This window comes from Oncorhynchus kisutch, linkage group LG3 (genome assembly GCF_002021735.2).
Source record: "Oncorhynchus kisutch isolate 150728-3 linkage group LG3, Okis_V2, whole genome shotgun sequence".
NCBI lineage: Eukaryota > Metazoa > Chordata > Actinopteri > Salmoniformes > Salmonidae > Oncorhynchus > Oncorhynchus kisutch.
In genome coordinates, this window is record NC_034176.2 from 72,596,842 (window position 1) to 72,608,386 (window position 11,545).

The 11,545-nt window shown below is 41.0% G+C and overlaps 1 protein-coding gene across 1 annotated transcript; it reads right to left on the reverse strand.

Annotated features, from left to right (window-relative positions):
• Positions 1-3,817: 3,817 nt before the first annotated feature.
• On the reverse strand, positions 3,818-11,358 carry LOC109888455 (transmembrane protein 41B-like). The gene is made up of 7 exons (XM_020479645.2): positions 11,091-11,358; positions 10,091-10,208; positions 9,459-9,587; positions 6,607-6,700; positions 6,379-6,483; positions 6,049-6,187; positions 3,818-4,692 (listed from the first exon to the last, which is right to left on the reverse strand). The coding sequence occupies exons 1-7, from the start codon at positions 11,191-11,193 to the stop codon at positions 4,523-4,525; spliced, it is 858 nt and encodes a 285-aa protein (XP_020335234.1). The 5' UTR covers positions 11,194-11,358; the 3' UTR covers positions 3,818-4,522.
• Between the last annotated feature and the right edge of the window lie 187 nt (positions 11,359-11,545).

The following is an 11,545-nucleotide window of genomic DNA, read 5'->3' on the forward strand; positions in this document are numbered from 1 at the left end:
GAGAATTCATATAATGACATCAGGTAAGGCTAAATAAAAATCACCCCAATCACATCAAAGCACCCAAACTATAGTACAAATTAGGCATCACACCAACAGATACAGTGCCTTACGAAAGTATTCGGCCCCCTTGAACTTTGCGACCTTTTGCCACATTTCAGGCTTCAAACATAAAGATATAAAACTGTATTTTTTTGTGAAGAATCAACAACAAGTGGGACACAATCATGAAGTGGAACGACATTTATTGGATATTTCAAACTTTTTTAACAAATCAAAAACTGAAAAATTGGGCGTGCAAAATTATTCAGCCCCCTTAATTAAGTTAATACTTTGTAGTGCCAGCTTTTGCTGCGATTACAGCTGTAAGTCGCTTGGGGTATGTCTCTATCAGTTTTGCACATCGAGAGACTGACATTTTTTCCCATTCCTCCTTGCAAAACAGCTCGAGCTCAGTGAGGTTGGATGGAGAGCATTTGTGAACAGCAGTTTTCAGTTCTTTCCACAGATTCTCGATTGGATTCAGGTCTGGACTTTGACTTGGCCATTCTAACACCTGGATATGTTTATTTTTGAACCATTCCATTGTAGATTTTGCTTTATGTTTTGGATCATTGTCTTGTTGGAAGACAAATCTCCGTCCCAGTCTCAGGTCTTTTGCAGACTCCATCAGGTTTTCTTCCAGAATGGTCCTGTATTTGGCTCCATCCATCTTCCCATCAATTTTAACCATCTTCCCTGTCCCTGCTGAAGAAAAGCAGGCCCAAACCATGATGCTGCCACCACCATGTTTGACAGTGGGGAAGGTGTGGTCAGGGTGATGAGCTGTGTTGCTTTTACACCAAACATAACGTTTTGCATTGTTGCCAAAAAGTTCAATTTTGGTTTCATCTGCCCAGAGCACCTTCTTCCACATGTTTGGTGTGTCTCCCAGGTGGCTTGTGGCAAACTTTAAACAACACTTTTTATGGATATCTTTAAGAAATGGCTTTCTTCTTGCCACTCTTCCATAAAGGCCAGATTTGTGCAATATACGACTGATTGTTGTCCTATGGACAGAGTCTCCCACCTCAGCTGTAGATCTCTGCAGTTCATCCAGAGTGATCATGGGCCTCTTGGCTGCATCTCTGATCAGTCTTCTCCTTGTATGAGCTGAAATTTTAGAGGGACGGCCAGGTCTTGGTAGATTTGCAGTGGTCTGATACTCCTTCCATTTCAATATTATCGCTTGCACAGTGCTCCTTGGGATGTTTAAAGCTTGGGAAATCTTTTTGTATCCGAATCCGGCTTCAAACTTCTTCACAACAGTATCTCGGACCTGCCTGGTGTGTTCCTTGTTCTTCATGATGCTCTCTGCGCTTTTAACGGACCTCTGAGACTATCACAGTGCAGGTGCATTTATACGGAGACTTGATTACAGACAGGTGGATTGTATTTATCATCATTAGTCATTTAGGTCAACATTGGATCATTCAGAGATCCTCACTGAACTTCTGGAGAGAGTTTGCTGCACTGAAAGTAAAGGGGCTGAATAATTTTGCACGCCCAATTTTTTAGTTTTTGATTTGTTAAAAAAGTTTGAAATATCCAATAAATGTCGTTCCACTTCATGATTGTGTCCCACTTGTTGTTGATTCTTCACAACAAATACAGTTTTATATCTTTATGTTTGAAGCCTGAAATGTGGCAAAAGGTCGCAAAGTTCAAGGGGGCCGAATACTTTCGCAAGGCACTGTACATACAGGTTGGATTCTAAGAAATATATACAGTCCCTTAAGAAAGTATTCACACCCCTTGACTCTTTTTCACATTTTCTTGTGTTGCAGCCTGAATTTAAAATGTGTTCAATTTAGATTTTTTGTCACTGCCCTTCATAAAATACCCCATCATGTCAAAGTGGAATTATGTTTTTAGAAATGTTTACAAACTAATAAAAAATGAAAAGCTGAATAGTCTTGAGTCAATAAGTATTCACCACCTTTGTTATGGCAAGCCTAAATAAGTTCAGGAGTAAAAATGTGCTCAACAAGTCACAATAAGTTGCGTGGACTCACTCTGTGTGCAATAATAGTGTTTAAAATGATTTTTTTTATAACTACCTCAACTCTGTACCCCACACATACATATAATTAAGGTCCCTGAATTGAGTGAATTTCAAACGCAGATTCAACCACAAAGCCCAGGGAGGTTTTCCAATGCCTCACAAAGGGCATCTATTGGTAGGTATATGTGTTAAAAAAAATTATAATTAAAAGACGTTGAATATCCCTTTGAGCATGGTGAAGATCTTACACTTTGGATGGTGTAAAGGAAGAAAGGAAAAAGCTCAGGGATTTCACAATGAGTTTAATGGCTATGATAAGAGAAAACTGAGATGGATCAACAACATTCTAGTTACTCCACAATACTAACCTAATTGACAGACTGAAAAGAGGGAAACCTATACAGAATAAAATATTCTAAAACATGTATCCTGTTTGCAATAAGGCACGAATGTAAAACTACAAAAAAAATGTGGAAAAGAAATGAATGCTATGTTCTGGATAAAAAATCATTATGTTTGGGACAAATCCAAACATCATCGCTGAGTGCCACTTCATATTTTCAAGCATGGTGGTGGCTGCATCATGTTATGTGTATGATTGTCATTAGCAAGGACTAGGGAGTTTATGATCAAAAGAAACAGAATAGAGAAAAGCATAGGTAAAATCCTATAGGAAAACCTTGTTCAGTCTGTTTTCCAACAGACACTGTGAGACAAATTCACCTTTCAGCAGGACAATAACCTAAAACAAGGCCAAATATACACTGGAGTTGCTAACCAAGACAACATTTAATGTTTCTGAGTGGCCTAGTTACAGTTTTCACTTAAAGCTCGCCGCTTGGAGTCTGGAGCACTGGAAACGCATACTCTGAAGTGATCAATCACGCATCAATATCTGACAGTCCGACAGATGGGTTTGGCAGATGCCAGGAGAACGTTACCTGCCCCAATGCAACTGTGCGTTTGGTGGAGGAGGAATAATGGTCTGGGTCTGTTTTCCATGGTTTTGGGCTAGGTACCTTAGTTCCAGTGAAGGGAAATCTTAACACTACAGCATACAATGACATTCTAGACGATTCTATGCTTCCAACTTTGTGGCAACAGTGTTGGGAAAGTCCTTTCTTGTTTCAACATGACAATGCCCCTGTGCACAAAGCGAGGTCCATACAGAAATGATTTGTCGCGATCGGTGTTGAAGAACTTGACTGGCCTGCACAGAGCCCTGACCTCAACCCCATTAACCACCTTTGGGATTAATTGGAACACCGACAGCAGCAAAGGGGGGACCAACTCTATATTAACGCCCATGATTTTGGAATGAGATCTTCGACGAGCAGATGTCCACATACTTTGGGTCATGTAGCGTATATTAGTGTTTTATTTGTACAAATGTTTGAATTTTTCTTCCACTTTGACAGAGTATTTTGTGTAGACCATTGACAAAAATATTACAATGAAATCCATTTTAATCCCACTTTGTAACACAACAAAATTATGAAAAAGTCAAGGGTTGTGACTACTTTCTGAAGGCACTGTACATGAAGTAGCAGTGTGAAATCACTAACACCAGGGAAAAGCATGAACAACCAAAAATCAAATTGGTAGCTTTGCAAAGGGCACTGCTGGGTCATCCACTACTACATTTCTCAACTGGCAGAACATTTGGACTGGTGACACACGAGGGAGAGCACACAGGCAGAGAGGGAGTCTCAGCACCATTAGTAGAACAAATATAAAATAATATTATACAAAACACTAGTTTTCAATACTTGATATGCCGTTTCATATGTTTACTGATAGGCTCAACAAAAGCATCAAGAGTTTCATATTTATCTTACTATGTGTTCATATGCATATTTTTCATGTCAACATTGATGGCACACAAATCATTTTAGGGTGGTGTGTTAACAATATCTTGAAATGATAAAACATTCTAAATGATTTAATATGCTCACAATCTAACCAGTGTATAAAACATTCATAACAATAGTCCTAAAATTTTGTGAAAATCAAAAACACTAAACTGCGACTCTGATCAGTATTGCTTTGACGTCACCCATATCACACAGGTTAAGAGATTAAATCAATTCAAAACATGGTTCAAGAAATACAAAGGAGGGAAGTTTAGCTTGAACTTGTGAGAACCATTGTGATTAAAACAATATTAAAGACAGATGCCTGATGTTTTCTGTATCCTTCCTTAAATCGTTTTACAGGCAAGCAACATTTAACAAAAATGGGAGAACAAACCCGAGGATGAGCAGAGGCCAGTTAGTCCTTTGTAGAGCACAAAGTTGAGGTGGCCACCACCACATGTTTTGGACACAGGAGTCAGGGTTGGGCCGACAGCAATGTTTCCACAGCAACCTCAGCAGGTGTGTGGGACAGCAACAGGCAGGACTATGACAGCGGGGTGTACCATTCCTGAGCCAAGGGATGGGCTGGGGGGATCAGGCAGGCAGATGAGTTGTCTCGGGCCTACTCCATCTTCTGCTGCAGTTTCTTCTGGAAGCAGACCGGCAGGATAGAGAGTATGGCCAGGACACCTAGCACAATCAGAGAGTTCCAGGACACTGCCTCCCCAGCTGTCGTCAGTTTGTACAGTGTTGTACCAGCGTTGATCGCCACGAAGGACGGTGGGGCCACTCCTGACAGTCAGAGATAAGGGAGGAAGTCAGTATTGTAAGACACACAACACATAGCTAAGGCATTCCTAGTCAATCACCAAATATTTATGTCTAAAAGCCAGCGAACTATAAAGGCTTGCGCTCCTTTTTAAAATTTAAATATCGTGTTGAGCTGTTGACCGTAGATGCATTTGATTCAAAAGCCCTGCGCACCGGGTAAGCAAAGTGTTCCTTTTTAACCATTTTGTCTGAAGAGACAAACTCCGTCTACCCGGACGACCGGCAAATATGAGACAAAATCGAGTGCACCTAGAGCGCTGCCCAATCGGATAGCTCAAATCACCGCGGCTGCAGAATTCCATAACCCTGGCTACAGCTAAATTTAATAGGCTACTAGCCTATGTAAGATTGAATAACTTTTAAAACCATGATCACAGAGAGACTGTCAGCGAATACAGCAAAGAGCTGCTGTTTTTATGAGTGAGTGCATGTTTAAGTTTATATTCAGCGCTGTCACTGTTTTTATTCAACACTATTATAAAACTCCCTTCTCCGTACTTCCGCCCAGGTTCAGCTGCAAGGTTAAGAGTAGCCAAGTATCGATAGCCCCGCGTTTTTTTTTTATTAGCAGCTCGTCGTGTCGATTTTAATATCAAGGAATATTTTACATTCTCTGGTCATAGGAACAACATGAATTTGTGCATGAGGCAGATGCGGTATGACTCGAGTTTCGCCCTTAGGTGGAAGAGTGTGTCCCCTCTCTCTGGTCAGTCTCACCGGAGGAAAGGAAGGAGAGAGCAGCGACCGTGAGAGGCGGTTGGGAAAAATCTTTTGACCGGTCATCCAACTCGGAAACTCTGGCATCTTTCCAAAGCTCTGACTTTTCGAGCTGAAGATCACTAACGTCGTGATTTGACCTTGTTGACCATCAGACGCAGGTACCATCAGTCCAGTAAAATCTAAAAGCGAATTATTTAAATTCATGCTCGACAGTGCCTCACAAGTGCTAAACCAACTAATCTCTTTTGTTATCAAAGCTCGAGTTTTGAAATATAATATGGTCTGAGATTAACAATATTGGCAGGCCAATCATATAGCCAATATGCTGTGATAATGTATTAGGCCTACTGCCCAATCCTCATTCCTACAAAACTGTTTGTGTGCGATTAATGTAAAAACAATATATATATATGAGCAGTAGACCTCAAGCTTGCTTTTTGACTGCAAAAGTGATCTTGACTCAGAAAAGTTTGGTGACCACTGTATTAAATGGTATGAGAGATTCAAAAATAGCTCAGCAATAAAGACAATGCAGCACTATCAACACTGTTTTCTACTGAGAAGGAAATACTGGAGTTTGATATATCTTAGCCTTACCAAAGAAAGTACCAAGGAAGAAGAACCCCAAAGGCACATTGATGATGGGTGAGGTGATGTTGATGAACCAGTTGGGGAGAAAGGGAGTGATCCTCAGAAATATGATGTAATTGATGAGATGATCTCTGTGCTTGTCAACCTGCAATTGAAAACAGATAGCAGAACCTGTCATTCACAGAAAGGCTTGGAGGCTACTAGCCCCCTACTAAGACTCCACTGTTCTGTGGGTGTTACTAAATTGTTAAAAGTTTGCTTGTACTCTCATATCAACAACTTCCTACATTGTTCACATACCAAATCAACCTGTTTTTCCTTCCAAAAAGGTCTTACCTGCTGGGACCATTTCTGGACTCTCTCTGTCAGGTATCTGTAGACCACTGGTCGTCCCACTAGATAAGACAGCATGTAGCAGAAGGAAGCCCCCAGGCCAGAGCACTGGGAAACAGTGACAGAGGTAGTACATTTTGTAAACCGAGTGGTTTACAGAGTCAAAGTACATTTTGGAAATGTCACCACTATTATTAGTCATAGTTCTCCTTGTGTCAATAGTATACTCACCAGGCAGACGAGGAAAAGAGCCAGGGGGAAGGGGTAGAGATAACCAGACAGGATACTGAGGAAGATGGATCCAGGGATCGCAAATGTCTGGAGGCTGAGTCAGTAGCGTCAAGGAATACAGCTCAAGGGTTGAACACACAGCAGTATGTGCACACACATTTGTGGATGCAGTCACAAAATTAACACTAAACAAAAATATAAAAACGCAAGATGCAACAATTTATAATATTTTGTGGCTTGAGGAATGTTGTCCCACTCCTCTTCAATGACTGTGTGAAGTTGCTGGATATTGGCAGGAACTGGAACATGCTGTCGTACACATAAATCCAGAGCATCCCAAACATGCTCAATGGGTGACATATCTGGTGAGTATGCAGGCCATGGAAGAACTGACACATTTTCAAATTCCAGGAATTGTGTACAGATCCTTGCGACATGGGGCCTTCCATTATCATGCTGGAACATGAGGTGATGGCGACAGATGAATGGCACGACAATGGGTCTCAGGATCTCGTCACGGTATCTATCTCTGCATTCAAATTGCCATCAATAAAATGTAATTGTTTTAGTTTTCCGTAGTTTATGCCTGCCCAAGCATAACTTCACCGCTACCATGGGGCACTCTGTTCACAACGTTGACATCAGGAAACCGCTCGGCCACACAACGCCATACATGCGGTCTGCCATCTGCCCAGTACAGTTGAAACTGGGAGTCAACCGTGAAGAGCACCCTTCTCCAGCATGCCAGTGACCCTCGAATGTGAGCATTTGTCCACTGAAGTCAGTTACAACACCGAACTGCAGTCAGGTCAAGACCCTGGTGAGAACAACAGATGAGCTTCCCTGAGACATAATTTCTGCACAAACTGTCAGAAGCTTCTGTTGTGCAAAGCCACTGTTTCATCAGCTATCCGGGTGGCTGGTCTCAGATGATCCCGCAGGTGAAGAAGCCGGGTGTGGAGGTCCTGGGCTTGCGTGGTTACATGTGGTCTGCGGTTGGGAGGCAGGTTGGACGTACTGCCAAATTCTCTAAAATGACATTGGAGGCAGCTTACGGCAGAGAAATTTATATTAAATTCTCTGGCAACAGCTCTGGTGGACATTGCTGCAGTCAGCATGCCAATTGCATGCTCCTTCAACCTGAGACATCTGTGGCATTGGGTTGTGTGACAAAGCTACACATTTTAGAGTGAACTTTTATTGTCCCCAGCACAAGGTGCACCTGTGTATTGATCATGCTGTTTAATCAGATTATTGATGTCAGGTGGATGGATTATCTTGGCAAAGGAGAAATCCTCACTAACAGGGATGTAAACAAATTTGTGCACAAAATGAGAGAAATAAGATTTTTGTGCATATGGAACATTTCAGGGATCTTTTATTCAGCTCATGAAACATGGGACCAACACTTTAAATGTTGCGTTTCTATTTTTGTTCAGTATTGTTAAAACATACTCCACTGTAGTAGCATACAGTACAAGTTTATTATAGATCTGGCTGCAGGACTAATTTGTGCAGAAGTATCCGCTATAAAAGAGTAGAAAAACATGGTCCTATGCATGTTATGGTACCACCTCATATGTAAACATCATCCATATTGAGAGCACATTTATTTTGATGAATATGAATTAACACTACACCGTATGAACTATGAATACAAATGCAGCATCATGTCTTCTTCCGCTAGTTTACTTAATCTCTTTCCCATCTACTCTCTAGGAACATGTTAATGCATAGTGTCTGTGCTCTGACCAGTATGTGCTAACAGCACAAGGACTGGACCAGCTGACCAGGCCCCAGACACTGTCTGGGACATGTTGTCTTGTAGTTTTACTGGTAATGTTGCTGACCTTTACCATGTTGTGGGCAAAGCATTTCTCACACAGGATATCAAACATTTATTTACCAGTAAAACTACAAGGCAACACATCCCAGACAGTGGCTGAGGCCTGGTCAGCTGGTCCAGTCCTTGTGCTGTTAGCACATACTGGCCAGAGCACAGACACTATGCATTAATATGTGCCAAGACAGTGGAGGGGAAAGAGAATAGGAAAACTAGCAGAGGAAGCAGGGTAGAAAACATCAGGCATGATACTGCATTTGTATTCATAGTTCATACTGTGCAGTGTTAATTCATATTCTTCATAAAATGTGCTCTGAAGATGGGTGATGTTTACATATGAGGTGGGACCATAACATGCATAGGACCATGTTTTTCTCCTCCTTTATAGCGGATAATTCTATCTGGCCGTAATGTCTGTCTGAAGTGCAATTGGCAAATCTGGAACAGAGTTTCTATTGCAAATAGCTGTTGGTGGAAAGGAAGTCCTTAGAACCTACTGTACTGATAAAGTTTAACTAAGTTTAACTGCATGTCCATGTCTGCATTCATCTGTTAATCTGTCTTCTCCGGTCAGAAAATGAAGGAAAATGTACTGCACTCTGTGGTTGTTGTGAACACACAAGAATCGCCCAAATTAATACTCAAGGATCAAAGCCCACTGTACCCCCACCTCCTACTTCTCCATTCATTATCCAGAGGCAAGCCCATGCCTTTACTATGACCTTGGCTTGGCTGGCTGCTTTGTTCAAAGGAAATAATGAATGAGAGGTACACCGAGCAGGCGAGAGAAAGGTAGGGGAGATTAGGGATGATGCAATCAACAGGCCCATCACAGGGTAACAAAAGCCTGTCTTGGCCCGCTTCACAGTCTGTCGCTCTCCTCTGCTGACCCACTGGATTACATAGGGGGCCTCACAGACATGATGCATGTTGAAACAGCTAATAAGTATGTAACTCAATCCTCCAAACGTTAACAACTTTGCAATACATTTACTACCCAAAAGGATACAAGATATAGGTGGTAAAGTAGGCTACTAACACTTGGGTGTAGTAGGTGTCCTTATATTTGGAAAGTACAGTGCCCAAGGCTTTGGCATCATCCATATCTTTGGGGATTTTAATAGTAGCCATCTCATCACTGAAATGAAAAAAACGTGTATATCAATTCACCATCATACAATGTTGTGAAATAAATAAAAATGTGTGAATCTGTGTGCAAGGGCTTTGACACTTACGGAAACAGAAATTAAAACGTGACTGTCTCTATTGGAGTGTGACATACTAGGCTGTAGACATTTTAAATCAAATGGTTCTCATCATTAGCTGTGATAATCATTGATAACAGGCTCCTATATATCTGTAATAGTCATATTTCCAAACAGCCTTTACATGGTGATATTTTCTTTGTTCTCTATTCGGACGTCCCAGGTGTCTTCTAAACTAGTTGTATCCATTTCCGCTCCATAAAATAATCCATCAATGGTTATAACAGCTAATGATGAGAACCATTTTTATGAAATTATTTAACTTGGCTGGTGAATGCCATTTGGTAGGCTGTTTCACAAAAGTTACAAATGTTATACAAAAGTAACTCTAAACATGAGTCTGCTTGCTGGAAAGATAAATGCAAAGAACAATTACTCGTTGAGCTCTGGGAAATTCCTGTACACTAGGTACATGACAGAAGCAGCACAGGTGAAGACAGACAGCAGGATGAGGAGAGACATGCGAGCTGAGCCCCCTCCAGTGTATTGAGTCTCTGTGGAGAGGGGAGTAGCTAAGTTATATAGCACACACAGTCAGCAAATTAAAAATATCTTGATAAGCCTCTAATCTAATGTAACAACAGCAGTAAGCCTCATGTAATGTCTTGCTTCACTTTGCATCACTTGTTGTTCTAGTTCCTGGTTGATTTCCCCAGAGTACATGAAGCATGCTATGTAGTCAAACCATTCAAGATATATAATCCTTGAAACTGACTACATATGTTCCTCATCAAAGTTAGAATACATCTGCCTATGTTATCACATGACTCCAAGTTTATGTTTATTTAAATAAAAAGGTTAAATACATTTAAAAAGTATAAATAAAGTGTGTATTGTGTAACATCCTGTTATGATCATTGTGTTGCTCCATCTATATAAGAATAACATTACATGGTTAGCCTACTAATATTTTCCTGACTTCATCCAAGTAGTTCTGTCATTGACACTGATTAACACTAGTAACTTAATGTCAAACTGGGTATGGCCCCTGACAGTGGCTGGATAGATAGCAAGCTACTAAGTTACTAACCTGATCATGTGAATTTCAACCAAATATACTGGTAACTAACCCATTTTGTCTGTGCTTCAACTCCGTCATACCACCACCAGCCTTGAAAGCAAGTAACTTCTGAATCTTGATAATCAGCTGTTAATAACGTTAGTTAGCTAACGCTGACTGACAACAGCATATCCGCATTTCACAATCATCTGGCTAGTTATCAAGCCGGCTAGCAACATTATTTAACGAGACGTTTACCACATCATATAAACAGTAATGTATCTTAACGTTAGCTAATCAATTAGAAGAAGACAAGTAAATTAGCTAGCTATGCTAGCCAGTTAGCCGGGATAGCAACGTCGTTATCTATACATACCTTTGAGGGTTTGTGCCTCGTTAAATGTTGTCTTCGGTTCCTCGTGTAACGTTACTGACGAAACACTATCGGCCTCTCGTCTTTCTCTTCGTTTCTTGGCCATGTCCGCTTATTAAATTAAGATATCGATCTAGCTACACCGACCTCGGGTGTAATACAGCGGGCTTCTGTCAAAGTTGAAAGTAAGAGACGAGAGACCACTTTGCCAACCGGCGACCAGCAAATTGACACATTCCCACAACCTTTCACCTTTTCTGAGTTTGTTTCTCTACCTTTTCCCCACAGTGCCACCATGGGGCACCATGCATTTCCAAAACAATGTTACAGCAGCACAGAGTTTAGTGTTTATATAGTATATTATTGTCGTTTTTACAGTAGCAGTAATATTATTGGCTTTCATTTTTGTGACTAAGTTGTTGGTTGGTTGTTCTGATGTTATGATGTCATCCAAATCA